Here is a 14,055-nt window from a genome sequence, read left to right as displayed (position 1 = left end):
GCGCTGGGATGAAGGTTCAATCCCCAACTCTGCAAAGCGGGTTTAGAATCTCGAGTTGCTACAGCTGCGGCTTCGATCATAACTGTGGCTTGGATCCGATCCCTGGCCTGGGAACTCCATTTGTCACAGGGCGGCCAGAAATTAAAAAAAAAAAAGGAATCCCGGCTGTGGCGTAGGTGGCAGCTGCAGCTTGGATTCCTACCTGGCCTGGAGCGAATTCCATGTGTGTCGCCAAAAAAAAAAAAGCAAAAAGCAAAAAACCCCCGGTGTGGTACCAGTACAAAGCTCGACACAAAGCTCACACAGGGACGGATAACTGGCTTTTATTTTTTGTCTATTCAGGGCCGCGCCTGCAGCACGTGGAAGCTCCCAGGCTAGGGGTCCAATCAGAGCTACAGCTTCTGGTCTACGCCACAGCCACAGCCACGCCGGATCCTTAACCCACCATGTGGGGCCAGGGATCAAAGCTGAATCCTCATAGATGCTAGTCGTGTTCGTTACCACTGAGCCACAACGGGGCCTCCACTAAGCAGCTTCTGGCGAAGAAAACTGCACGTCCGCATGCAGAGAATGGAGCTGGGTCCCCCCTTCACACCACAGGAAAATGAACCCCAAGTGGATCAAAGTCAAAAACGAAATAAGAGCTCAGAGCAACAACAGGTGGATAGGAGTCCATCCAAGGTAACACGTCTCTGCATCACGGGGGTGAGAGCGTGCGGGTCCCGGGTCGGGGAGGATGTGCCCTCGCAGAGCTGGGCAGGGCCCGGTACCTGCGAGGGAGAGACCTCCCAAGACTCTAAGCAGATAACCCAATTGTAAACGGGCTAGGCACCTGATCACCATTTGTCCAAAAAAGATACACAAAGGATCAGTAAGCAGATGAAAAGACGCTCAGGGAAGCGCCGTGTGGTGTGGGTGCGGGATCGGGAACGGCCGGGGCGGGATCTGGCCAGAGAGCCAGCAGTGCCAGGAGGCGGTGGATAAGGGAGAAAGGGGCACTGCCCAGCAGCTGTGGAAGCCAGGCCGTGGTTCCTCAGGCAGGAGATGCGCACGACCGGGGTAACGCCCCCCAGGCGGGTGCCCAGGAAAAGTGAAAAGGCAGCTGCACCGAGTTTCACGGGGTCATTCACAACCACGAAGTGCCAAGGACCCAGACGCCAACGCTGATGAGTAAAGCGGGGCCCCCTCTTCGGGGACTACGAGTCAGGCAGGAGAAGGGCGCCTCTGGTACAGGCCACATGGAGGGCGCGCAAGAACAGGCCTCTGACCCAAAGCGCCGTCTCGAGTCCATCGAAACGTCCAGGACCGACAAACCCCCCAGACAGACGGCGGCTTGTGGGGCCGGGGCCGCGGGGGAGCAGACGCAGGAGCCTCAGTGCGAGTGAAGGGCGGGGGGGCGGCCCCTTGCGCGCGGGCAGGAGCAGCGCCAACGCTGACAGGCGCTGAGGGACAGGCTTTGTGCCCACTGGACACCGAGTTCAGAGACCCTGTGGAGGAGATGGGGCAGCAGGAAGACCCCGGTGCTGTGCTGTGTCCATCTGCCTGGACGGCGTGCCCTCGAATGACCACGGCTGTGTCGTGACACAGGCACCCAAGCCCAGAAACCGGCTGCTCTGAGCACCTCGCCACCCCAGCACAGCAAGCACGACACACGAGGCCAGAGCCCGGGTGGGACCACGGATGCCTGTGCTTCCTGCACCACGGGCAGGACACGGGTGCCCAGCCCTTGCCAGACCTGTTATTCTCCCCGTGTTTGCTGACCCTGAGCCCCAGGTGACGGCAGAAAGAGCAGTCACTGCATCGGCAAATCTGCACCCCGAAACGACAGCCAATTCTACAGTGTGACGCAAACTAGACTGAGACAAACCTGTTCTCAGAAACAGCAAGTTCACAAGACACCCGGGGGCAGCTACTCCCTCACCTTTGCCAGAAGTCCATGAGCACGTCGGCGAGGACGGTGCAGGCGGCTTCCAGGTCCCCGGCGCAGCCCCCCGCTGAGGCGGGTGCAGGGAGGAAGTGCTCGTGGATGGCCCACTGCTGGAAGGCCCACCTGCAACGCAGACACGGGGGCTCGACGGCTGAGCGGGGGCACAGCGGGCACCTGCACTGTCCCGGGCCCAGCAGCAGAGCGTCCGGGCCGGGCCCAGGCTGCGTGGTGCTGAGCCCGAGGCACAGGAGTGGGGCGGGGGGCACTGCAGCCTATTCCCATAGTGAGAGCACCCTACGCAGCAGGGGCTGCAAGCGTGCCCCTGGGCTGTCTCGGCAATGTCAACAGTGCCCTGGGGGCAAGTGTCTTTTCCTCCTGGAGGCGCCTGGAGGGAGCACAGGAAGCAGGCCTGGCTCAGCCTGGAAGGTCGAGACGCCCCGTGCTGAGCAAAGTGGGGGGCGTCCCGTCCAGAATCTGACAGCACAACACGGCATCCCACACAGGCAGGAGGCCGCTGGCCACTCCAAGGACAGTGGCCTGAACACAGCTCCTGTGCCTGTCCCTGACCCACCCAGAGACCTCCGGTGCCTCGAGACCAGAACGTGCACGACGGGACCGCGTGGCTAAGAGCAGCTGGGACCTCCTGGGCTCCCGGCCATGGCCCTCTGGGCCCAGGGCCCTGTGTGGTGTCTTCAGGGCCCGCATCTCCCTCTCAGCCCCGGACCTGGCGACCTCCCTGCCCCCAGGCCCACGCTGGCACAGGTCTGCCCTGCTCCTCGGCAAGAGGGCCCGCTCGGGCGTGGACACGAGTGCACAAGGGAGCCCTGTACGCGCCTCATGCACCCCAGCGGTCTCCTCCTTGCTGCGCCTAGCTTCTCGAACACTCTAGAAATATCTGGCAACCAGTAGGAGCCCAGAAAATGGCTCTTGAATAAAATTGTACTCAAAGAGTGTGTTAAACTGAACATTGAGGATAAAATGAAAAACCTGCACGTGAAGACAACACAGAAAATCGTAAAATGTTTCAAAGGGCAGATCCTGCAGACACGTACCTTTCAGTGTCTGAGAGAGCATCGACTTCAGGCTGAATCTCCAGCTCCAACAGTAACCAGTCTCTGTAAGTCAACTGAGAGAAGGACCAAGCTGACGCTCGGCAAGGCCAGCGTGCAGACCCACAGCTCGGGCCGAGGCCGTGCGCCTGTGCCCATCTCAGCCTCAGGGCACTGCCACCGTCAGGCTGGGGCTGCTCCAGGAGGCCTCCCTGAGAAGCTGCCTAAAACCGTCCCACATTGGTCCTTTCACCGACTTCCCGCATGGCTGCCTGGATCTGGGGGACCCCAGGCCCTCGCCCCGCAGGTCACTTTCTGGGTCACAGAGGGCCAATAACCACGCTTCATGGGACAACTGCACACATCTGTGCAGACTCATGTCAGGTGCAGCACGTGTGTGTGAGAGCGTGTCCCAGGAAGACGTGTGCGTGTGCAGCACACGTGCGTAAAGGCCGGAGCCGGGCCGCGCCGGTGGGGGCGCGTGTGCACAGCGCCCTCCAGGGCAGCCATTGCACCTTCTCGCCCTCAGGCGCAGTCAGAGCCGCTCTGTGTCACTGGTCAGTTAACAACACAGGAGCTGAGAGGGGGACAGTGCCGCTGTTTCCGCTAAAACCACAGCAAGTGGGTGAGCGTCCAGGAGGTAAGGGACCGGGAGCAGCGACACGGCCCGCAGCCCAGAGCGGCTGCGCTTCTGGTGACGAACTCGGGGGCGCCGGGCCACCATCCGGCAGACCCGTGCGAGACACTGCGGGGCTGGCAGGGCAGAGGGGCCTGCCTGTCTCACTCCTCGCAGGCGGTGCACACCCATGGGGTCCTGGGGGGCAAGGGGGGACGTACTCGGAGGCCGTCCTGCTCCAGCAGCTCCCGGAAGGCTCCCTGCTCCCAGAGGCAGAGGGCGGCTCGCTGCCAGTCCACGGAGGGCAGGCACAGGGGCTGCCAGCCAGGGCCGGCCGCGTCTTCTGCCCCGGCGGGGGCATCTCGGGCTTCGGGGAACAGCCTCAACACGAGGAACTGGAACTGGAGCGGTGGGGGGGGTCAGGAGGCTGCGCCCAGAGCAGGGGTGCCTGAAGGAGGGGCCCCAGGGCGGGCAAAACGCTCTCTCGCGGACAGGCGGAGCCGGCCGCTGTGCCTCAGGCAAGCCCCCCGCCTGTCACTGTGCCCTCGGGCCAGCCCCCACCTGCCACGTAGGGCCAGCACAGGTGCCCAGAGGGGGACGTGGTCCTCCCAGCCGAGCCACCCCCCGTCGATCTCCAGCCCACACTGCAAATCCAGGGGCCTGGCCTGAGCCCCACCAGAGGACGGGGAGCCAAGGTGCGGCTTCACTGGCCAGCAGGGCCCGGGAGTCTGAGGGGAAGCCTGGAGCTGAGGTCAGGTTTATCCCTGATAGGAGAGGGTCCTTCAAGCTACAGATGGACTGCGTCGCCGCGGCAAAGTCACCTCCACGGCTGACGCTGAAGATTGTAACACGCAGCCCTAATTCTTCTAATAAGTGTCACGAGCACTCATGGGGGGGGCAGGCCTTAGAGGAAGTTTAGGATTTTTCGTGGTCCTTTTTGGACCGCCCCGTGGTATTCAGAACTCCCGGGTCAGGGATCAGATTCAAGCCGCAGCTGCGCCTCACTCCACGGCTGTGGCAACAGTGGATCCATAAACCACCGTGCCAGGCCAGGGATCAAACCCGCATCCCAGGGCTCCCCAGCCACCGTCGATGCCACTGCACCACAGCGAGAGCACTGAGGGTCCTTCTTTAAACGGTAAGACACTTTCTGTAGATACTTATCTTTTCCCTAATTCAGAAACATCAGCATCTGTCTTTTAAAAATGAGGAGGGCAACTGCGGCTGTCACCGCCCACTGTCCTCTAAACCAAGAGGGAAAGGCAGCCTGTGTCCAGCTCGGCAGGCGGGAGGGCAGCCCTGGGAGAGCCTGCTGCAGACGGCAGTGCGGAGCAGCCAGGGGTGGCCACGCGGGCCTCTGACTAGAAGCTGCACAAAACTACGTGACAGGAGAGCAGAAGAAGCAGCAGGGCAGACTCACCTTTTTTATAAGGCCTGGGGACAGACAGCTACGCAAAACCCCACGGGACTGGGAAGAAAACTTACACACAGAATAGGAAATCGCTGCTGTGCAAAACCTGAAACAGATAACAGACGTGCTGACACAGCCACGCGATCCGTGCAAAGCAACGGAGGGAAGCGTTCACTCCACCGTGAACTCGGCTCCCACGCTGACGCCGGCAGGGCTCAGCCACAGCTCCAGCCCGCTCCTGCGACTCTGCGACTCGGGAGGTAAAGAGCCACAGACACAAGACAAGGCAGGAAGCCAGGGGGTGCGGGGCTTGCGTTCACCTGAGTGCAGGCAGACCCCCGCTGCCCCCGCCCGAGACGACCCTGCCACCAAGGTCAGACTCAGCCCGTGCCTCGCGTGGCGGGCTCTGAAGCGGGGCTGCTGAGAACAGGGGCTGCCCCCGAGGCCTGAGAGGCAGCAAGTGGAGGAGGGCAGACTCCTAGGAGCCTTGTCTGTTTGTCCCCGTGGATGGTGGGGACGCCTGGTGGGCGCTGGTCTGGGGCCAGGTTCCCACGCTCGTCCCCCACCTTCCCAGGGTCAGCTCAGTCCATGGGCTGTGTCCCTCCGGCCAGCAATGCCCAGGGGGCCACCTGGCCCAGTCCTGAGCCTCTGGGCCGTGTCCCGCGTGGATGCCCCAGGGCTCGGCCCCCACAGTGGGTGGGGACCCTGCCCGGGCAGCTGCCCTCACCCCACAGGCCCCAGGCACACGGCGGGCGGTGAGTGGAAGGCGGGCAGCAGGTCTCGAAACGCTGCACGTGCAGGACTGTCCCCCGAAGCAGCCACCCACTGCAGGGGCACCCTGCCATCCACCCAGAGGAGGAGGGCCACCCAAGCGCCCGGGGCAAACGAGGCCGCGCTCACCACCCACCCAGAGGGGAGTGTCGGCAGCCCGCAGTTGGCGGCTCGGGAGGCAGGGCCAGAGCCTAACTCGCGCTCACGACCAGAGTTACCGACACGCGGCAAAGCACAAGCGGGTCAGGCTCTGCGGGGAGCAGGGCCCAACGGCAGAGACCGCACTGGCTGCTCCTGCCCAGCAAGTGTCCCTCTGCGCAGGGGGCTCACCTCAGACACAGGGCCCAGGCCTCCGGGGTCCCGCAGGGCAGGAGGCAGTCGAAGAGCTCGGGCACAGGCAGGGGCCGGGCAGGGCCCGGGGGGCCGGCGCACACGGCCGGGAGCGTAGACGCGGCCTCGCCGAGGTGCACGGCCAGGGCGGCCAAGCCCAGCACGTGGGAGGCGCTCAGGCTCGGGCCCTGACAGGAGGCAGAGCCTGAGTGGGCGCGGGCACGGGCGGGAGCCCACCTCCCAGCCCGAGGGGGCGCCTCACCTGGTGGCGGAGCAGCTGGCAGAGCCTGGTGAGCACAGCCGGCAGCAGCCCGTGTCCACACAAGGTCCTCACCAAGCGGGCGGCCCAGGGCCCCTGCCTGCTGGGACCACAGAGACGGTGGCGGGGCCGCACTGGCCCGCATGGCCCTCCTGGGGCCCAGCAGACGAGCACCGGGCCGCCCAGAAAGCACCAGGCTGTGCCCCAAACCCTCCCACCTCCCTGCCTGATCGGTCGGCCCCACCGCCCCCGCCCCAGGCCCTGAGCCGCTGGGGGATGCCCGGCCTCTACCTGTCGGGCGGGGCGAGGCAGGAGGCGGCCAGGAGGTTCTGCGAGAAGGCGGTCAGCAGGAGGTCCACGACCTGGCGGGAGAGAGCGCTCAGGGCCACAAGCCTGATGGCACCACAGTGCCCCTCGGATGTCAGGGCCACGGCCAAGCCCCCAGGACTGCAGGCAGGCCTGTCTGCAGAGCAATGGGCACGAGCCCCCAGTCCCTAGATGTGACAGCCGGGCATCACTGCGGATTCTCCAGCAGAGCCGGCTCACAGAGCTGTCTCCCGGGAGCCGCAGTGGCCTCAGCGCAACTCCGGCCGACGCAGAGGCCGTGCGCAGACAGGCCAGGGCCACGACAGGAGCTTCCCAGGCAGACACAGGCGCGGACAGGCGTCTGCTCACCTTCAGTTCCCGCGGAGGCAGCTCGGGGGTGCGGACACTAAGCTGGACTGTGGCCACTGAGGAGCCATCCTCGTCGTCCTTGCTGAGGCCCAAGGCGGGACCCAGCCTGTCAGAAACCACAGCCATCCGAGCAGACAGCACTGCAAGGGTGGCCGGCAGGGTGAGGCCACACTGTCCACGGGCCCTGCAGCCGCCTGTTCGTCTTGTCCACGGCCTTTTCACAGATCATGCGATGGCCAGAGCCCTGGGGCATCACGAGCACCCACCTGGAGTCCCCACCCCCTCCCACGGCCCAGCCCGCACTGGCTCCACGGTCTGCAGACTGGCCTGAACAAACAGTCAGCTGTCAGGCTGAAGTGCTGGCTCCACAGAGGCAGCAATGTCCGCAGGGACACGGTCAGCAGGAGGGGACTTTGGAGAGGCCACACCGGCCACCAGATGACACCCTCGGCTGCCCTGTGGTGCCCACTGCCCACCCTGACAAGCGGGGTGGGGCTGCATGTAACCTGTCACTGCCTGAACCTGCCTCCCCAGGCCAGGGCTGCCAGGGACGAGCGCGGACTCCCCGCGTATGTGGGGCTGTGCAGATCTTATGCATTCACCTCATGCCTTATTTTTTTGATGTTTCCACAGTGGTTTATCTACAGATTTTTCAAACTGTCACTTAACTCAAAAAATTCTCCAGGGAGCTCCCGTCGTGGCTCAGTGGTTAGCGAATCCGACTAGGAACCATGAGGTTGCGGATTCGACCCCTGGCCTTGCTCAGTGGGTTAAGGATCCAGCGTTGCTGTGAGCTGTGGTGTAGGTTACAGACGCGGCTCACATCCCGCGTTGCTGTGGCTCTGGCATAGGCCGGCAGCTGCAGCTCCAATTAGACCCCTCGCCTGGGAACCTCCATGTGCCTCAGGAGCGGCCCTAGAAAAACAAAATGACAAAAAAAAATTTCCAGGAGTTCCTGTGGTGGCGCAGCGGTTAACGAATCCGACTAGGAACCATGAGGTTGCGGGTTCAGTCCCTGCCCTTGCTCAGTGGGTTAACAATCCGGCGTTGCCATGAGCTGTGGTGTAGGTTGCAGACGCGGCTCGGATCCTGCGTTGCTGTGGCTCTGGCGTAGGCCGGTGGCTCCAGCTCCGTTTCAAGCCCTAGCCTGGGAATCTCCATATGCCATGGGAGCGGCCGAAGAAATAGCAAAAAGACCAAAAAAAAAAAAAAAAAAAAAAATTTCCAGGAGTTCCCTGGTGGTTCCATGGGTTAAGGATCTGCCATTGTCAATGCAGCAGTTCGAGTCGCTGCTGTGGCACAGGTGTGAGCTCTGACCTAGGAACTTCCACATGCTATGAGTGCAGCAAAAAAAATTTTCCAATTTATCTACTGAAAAAAAGTCTACACAAATTAAGTAGACCTGGACAGTTCAAATGTGTTTCTGCCATGAGGCTCTCAGACAAGTCCAATAAATTCATAATAAAAATGCAATAAAGTTACTAGGTAAAAATACAGCTTATTTTTTTCTGCATTTCTCATAAGACAAATCTGATAAAACTGCAGCTAGTATCTTCTCACAAGCACTGTGCACGGTTGAAGATCCAACTCCAGACCCAGCTTCTTCTGGGGAGGGTCTGGGCCGAGCAAGGCCCGGGAGTGCTACCAAGAGCCAGGCATGCAGGTGGAAGCCCCGCTCCCTAGGAAATGTGGCAGTTGTCTTCCGCTCTGTTTGTCACCTGCCCACCGAGAGGCCAATGAGCAGAAGAACCACCTCGTGCCAAGGAGCTGGGACAGCCTGTGTGGACAGGAGGAGGCCAAGCCCTCCACAGCCTGCTGGTCTGCAGCAAAGACAGGCTGACCGTGTCCCTACAGGGCACCTACCAAGAGCTGTGAGCACGGCTGGACACCCCCCTACAAAACACCCACTGCGGACACCCTGCCAGCAGCCCGAGCCTCACCATCCTGCTGTGTGGGGTCCGAAAGCGAGGCCCTGAGCTCCCCCAGGGCCGCTGTGAGCAGGTCCAGGGGCTCCTCTGCACAGCTGTGCTCCGCCTCCGATCCTGGGGCTGCGACAGAGACAAGGAGGCTGACAGGGAGCACCCGGGCCTCTGGCCACAGGACTGACCCCGTCCCTGGGCTCTGCGGAGCGGGCACGCACAGGCTAGGACCCAACCAGGAGCGAAGGGAAACCCACTCCCCTGATGCTGGGTACCGATGGCACATCAAAAATTAAGGAGTTCGGGACTTCCCGTCGTGGTGCAGTGGTTAACAAATCCGACTAGGAACCATGAGGTTGCGGGTTCGGTCCCTGCCCTTGCTCAGTGGGTTAACGATCCGGCGTTGCCGTGAGCTGTGGTGTAGGTTGCAGACGCGGCTCGGATCCTGCGTTGCTGTGGCTCTGGCATAGGCCGGTGGCTACAGCTCCGATTGAACCCCTAGCCTGGGAATCTCCATATGCCGCGGGAGTGGCCCAAGAAATAGCAAAAAAAAAAAAAAAAAAAAAAAAAAAATTGAAACCACTATAAAGATGTTTAAGAAAGACCATGATTTTACACACATCACCACTGCAAGAGTGAAAAGCACTTATGTGACCAAAAAAAAAGAGCAACAGCAGCAGAGGGAGGCTGGGCAGGGAGAGCAGAATTACAGACGGACAGCGGTTCAGCCCTTTTCTCAAACTCTTAAGTAACACTGTGTTCTTACCACAACAGGATGGTAGAATCAGTGCCCAAGAGGGGGCAACCAGCCCTCCACGGGCACGCAAAGGGTTTGCTAAAAAAGTTGACCCGTCTGGAGTTCCCGTCGTGGCGCAGTGGTTAATGAATCCGACTAGGAACCATGAGGTTGCGGGTTGGATCCCTGGCCTCGCTCAGGGGCTTAAGGCTCCAGCGTTGCCGTGAGCTGTGGTGTAGGTTGCACACGAGGCTCGAATGTGGTGTTGCTGTGGGTGTGGTGTAGACCGGCGGCTACAGCTCCCATTAGCCCCCTCGCCTGATAACATCCACATGCCGCGAGTGTGGCCCTAGAAAAGGCAACAAGCCCCCCCCAAAAAGATGATCTCTGACAGAGGTGGCATTAGAAAACATTCTACAAGGCCCCAAAAGTGGAGCCATGGGGCGGGAACAGGAGGAGCAGGGCTTTTGCTCCGCAACACACACAGCCCTACGGCCCTTGGCGCCCCGTCTGCGAGATGCTTCACAGCTGCAAAACAGGTGGGGTCTCCCAGGTTGTCAGAAACACGGGACTGTGGGGGACGGGTCTGGCAGAAAGAACTGGAAAAGCCCGCTGCCTCAGCCAGCCTGGCCCACCCTCCAGGCGCCACCACTTCAAGGCTCCTGACAGCGCCTTGCTGCTGGGCCCAGGGCGGGGACGGCCTGCCCCGCTGCTCCAGGCCCAGCCGCCCCCCGACGTGCTTCCGCACTCTGGGCTCAGGCCTACAGCACTGGGCACTAGAGCAGGACGACCCCAGCCGTCCTGAGAGCCAAAGGGCTGCAGCAGACGCCCACCAGGACAAGCTGTAGAGCCAACACCATGCAAGGGCCGGCTTGCTCACCCCAATTTAAAGCATCAGAAACCACACCACCAGCTCAGTGGGTCAAAGACAGTCTGGAGGACGTTGTGCTGCACGTGTGCTGCAGGGACGGGCCCTGCTATGAGCCCAGAGGACTCCACAGGCAGCCCCCCTGTGTCACGCCATTCCTGGGCCGGGCAGCCTCTGAAGCCACAGCTGCAGCCAGACCCAGCATGACATAAGCAGAGCACCAGTGACACGGCTCGGCTCGGGGACCTAGCAGCCCACTGTCCTCACCTTCTGGCTGCTTCTCGCCGGCAGTGGAGCAGGCTTGGCGGTAGGCGGAGTACAGGGATGGGGGGATTTTATCAGCTCTGGATCAGGAAACATGAAAACAGTCAATCCTGTTAAATTCTCTGTTCAAATTAATTCTCAGGCTTACAGCTCCAGAAATTATCATAACACAGAAATATGCAATACAATAAATCTAAGTGACCCTGCTTTTAGGAAAAACCATCACACACGCGGATTCAAATGGTCCCAGGTGCTTCATGATACATCGGATACAAACACCTGCCAACGGAGGTTTTTGCTGCGTAGCCAGATTATCAGTGAGTTTCACTTCTCTACTCGAATTCCGTAATTCCCCAGTTTTAAAAGTGAACTTACATTTACTTTTAATGAATGACGCCAAGAAAAACAAGCAAAATCAGTGTCATTAAAACACAAGGTGAGTCCCCTCTGTGGTGGGTCAAGGATGCGGCATGGCTGTGAGCTGTGGTGTAGGTCGCAGATGCGGCTTGGATCTGCGTGGCTGTGGCTGCGGTGTAGGCCGGCGGCTGTAGCTCCGATTGGACCCCTGGCCTGGGAACCTCCGTATACCACAGGTGTGGCTGCAAAAACACAAATCAAAGAAAACAAGCCCTGTGAGAAGGACACGGGGCATCAAGAGGGCAGGGGACCAGCTGGCACATTCTCACGACACAGGGACAAGTCCAAGGACAAGAGCCGCAGAGGTGCGCTTGGAGAGCACAAGCCACGACTGGCCACTGACAGACGCGCGGATGGCGTCCTGGATGGCAGGACTCGGAGCCTCCGCCACGGGCTGTAAACCATGCCCGTGAGACTCAGACGCAAGAGCAAAGACACAACTGTGGTCCAGAGTGAGGCAGGGGCGCAGCCCGGAGGCTGGACCTCTAGCTTAAATAACAGAAACCAGTGCAACTAAGTCGAAAAGGCAGGATCCCGGCCTGAGCATTAAGAACCTGGCAATGCCAGGGGCTGGGCTTGTTGCTAGGGTGTGGGTTTGATCTCTGGCTCAGGAACTTCCACGTGCTGTGGCTGCAGCCAAGAAAAAAAAAGACAAATTCAAGAAAAAGCAATTCAGACACAGGGGCCACCCCTGTGACACTGTCTGCGAGCTACACCACAGCTCCCGGGAACACGGATCCTTAGCCCACTGAGTGGGGCCCGCGTCCTCACAGACACCAGTCAGGTTTGTTACCGCTGTGCCACGATGGGAACTCCGAAGTCCGACTTAGTTTTCAATTTCTGCCAGCTCCCGGCTCCTGGGGGAACTCACGTGAGCCGGCGTCGGGACCTCCGTTCTCCACTGGTCTCCACCCCCCAGATCAGCTCAGGGGAGCCTCCCCTCCTTCTCCTTCTTTGCATAAAATCCCCTCACTGCACAATGATTATGTAGCAAAATCACTACTTTCTCTAATTCCAGACCAGTCATCCTCAAGGTTCTTGGAAAAATGCTCAGTGGTATTATTCAGATTCAAAGAAATTTTCTTTTGAAGAGCTTAACCAATGCACACAGAGCCATTTTTTTTTCTGTGTGACTTTTTTTTTTTTTTTTTTCAGGGCCACACCCGTGGCGTATGGAGGTTCCCAGGCTAGGGGTCTAATCAGAGCTGTAGCCGCCGGCCTACGCCACAGCCACAGCCACGCAGATCCGAGCCGTGTCTGTGACCTACACCACAGCTCATGGCAACACCAGATCCTTAGCCCACTGAGTGAGGCCAGGGATCGAACCCGCAACCTCATGGTTCCCAGTCGGATTTGTTTTCATTTTCTAAGACTAAGACACCCATGTGATCGCACACCTCTCTACCGAGGCACCGATTCTTGCTCGGCCGCCCCTGCAGAGGCAGCTGCTCACCTCCGCAGGGCCTCAATGAGAGCCGCCCGGGCGTCCTCGACGGTCGGGAGCTGAGAGAAAGCCGAGACTGAGAGGCACGTAGGAGCCCTCTGCTCTGCCGACCGGGCCCCAGGTCCCCCCAGACGTGTACTGACCACTCTCGGGGTGAGCAGCGCGGGGAGGAAGTGCGACAGGTAGTAGGGTCTCCGGAAAACGCTGCAACAGAGGGGACGGCTCAGGACGCCCACCGCCGGCAGGAGGACAGGCGGCACGGCGGGAACGGCCGCGGGCAGGGGGCCACCTTCTCAGTGTCTTCTCCACTGCTCCGGGACCCTGCACACTAGGGATCACGCACACCCAGGGGAGCGGGCGTGGGTTCAGCCCAGGCCATGGGTTGACCGTGGACAAATCGGTGTGGTTCCTTGGGCAACACCTGAACAAAGCCAGTCCACACTGGAAGCAGCCAGAATTCGAGAGGCTTGGGGCCACAGGGAATTCGGCCAAACTGGCTGTTCTCCCTGTACTGGTTTCACACTGCTCACTAAAGAAGGGGTGACCGAAGACATCATCGCCGGGAGTTCCCTGGTGGCCTAGGGGTGAAGGATCTGGCATTGTCCCTGCTGTGGATCGGGTTCCAGCCCTGGGCTGGGAATTTCTGATGCTGCAGGTGTGCCCCCCAAAATTAAATAAACAAAATTGAAAATCATCATTGGAGAGTTCCCGTTGTGGCTCAGCAAGAACAAATCTGACCAGCATCCATGAGGACCCAGGTTCAATCCCTGGCCTCGCTTAGTGGATTAAGGGCCCAGCGTTGCCATGAGCTGTGCTGTGGGTCGCAGAGCTTGGATCTGGCATTGCTGTGGCTGTGGCCAGTGGCTAGAGCTTTGATTTGACCCCTAGCCTGGGAAACTCCATATACCTTGTGCGCAGCCCTAATAAGCAAAAAAAGAAAAAAAAAGAAAAGAAAACTCATCATTGCTAGCTAGCCTCAGTGACCGTCTGGTCTCTCTGAATAGCTCGAAGTTCAGGGCAACCTGGGCTTTTCCAGAGGAAGTGCAGGCCATGGCAGGGGCTCCCCTCGCTGGGCCTCCCCCGGGACCCACGTGGCACAGACACCCACAGGCTGCTCGGCCCCACCTGGCCTCCATGACGGCAACAGGAACCTTCCCCGTGTGTTGAAACACCGAGACGGCCTTCTCCACATCCCGGGAGGCTTGGCTGTGGGGCTGGCTCCAGGTGGGAAGAAGAGAAGATTTAAAAAAGACAGAACAGAAAATAAAATAAAATAAAATACATACAAGACAGGACAGGAGCAGAGCAGGGTTCCGTCTCATTGAGCGAGACCAGCAAAGGCCCAGAAAGGGATTAACCATTGCTGCTG

At 60.2% G+C, this 14,055-nt stretch overlaps 1 protein-coding gene across 17 annotated transcripts in view; it reads right to left on the bottom strand.

Moving 5' to 3' along the window:
• The window catches only part of FANCA (FA complementation group A), a 46,908-nt gene that overhangs the window by 8,626 nt on the left and 24,227 nt on the right, over nt 1-14,055 (bottom strand). For 6 of the 17 annotated variants that reach the window (XR_014805201.1, XR_014805202.1, XM_005653229.4 and 3 more), the window contains exons 18-30: nt 13,812-13,900; nt 12,830-12,890; nt 12,696-12,745; nt 10,829-10,905; nt 8,979-9,086; nt 7,039-7,178; nt 6,655-6,725; nt 6,367-6,463; nt 6,105-6,292; nt 5,013-5,109; nt 3,814-3,993; nt 2,980-3,053; nt 1,922-2,050 (exon numbers count right to left, since the gene is read on the bottom strand). Coding sequence is in view for 15 of the 17 variants with exons in the window: in XM_005653229.4 (XP_005653286.3) it covers nt 1,922-2,050; nt 2,980-3,053; nt 3,814-3,993; nt 5,013-5,109; nt 6,105-6,292; nt 6,367-6,463; nt 6,655-6,725; nt 7,039-7,178; nt 8,979-9,086; nt 10,829-10,905; nt 12,696-12,745; nt 12,830-12,890; nt 13,812-13,900 (1,361 nt within the window). In the remaining 2 variants the exon portion in view is untranslated. Of the gene's footprint in view, nt 1-307; nt 1,488-1,921; nt 2,051-2,979; nt 3,054-3,813; nt 3,994-5,012; nt 5,110-6,104; nt 6,293-6,366; nt 6,467-6,654; nt 6,726-7,038; nt 7,179-8,978; nt 9,087-10,828; nt 10,906-12,695; nt 12,746-12,829; nt 12,891-13,811; nt 13,905-14,055 lie in introns of those variants that run through there. The other 11 variants (XM_013994301.3, XM_084959131.1, XM_084959129.1 and 8 more) reach the window with 4 other exon arrangements.

The sequence above is a fragment of the Sus scrofa genome, chromosome 6 (genome assembly GCF_054392235.1).
Source record: "Sus scrofa isolate SSC_HxYL_T2T_F1_AM1 chromosome 6, Sscrofa_HxYL_maternal_Yorkshire_Landrace_v2.0, whole genome shotgun sequence".
Classification (NCBI taxonomy): domain Eukaryota; kingdom Metazoa; phylum Chordata; class Mammalia; order Artiodactyla; family Suidae; genus Sus; species Sus scrofa.
The sequence above is the reverse complement of the archived record's forward strand: the minus strand, read 5'-3'. Positions and strand labels throughout refer to the sequence as shown.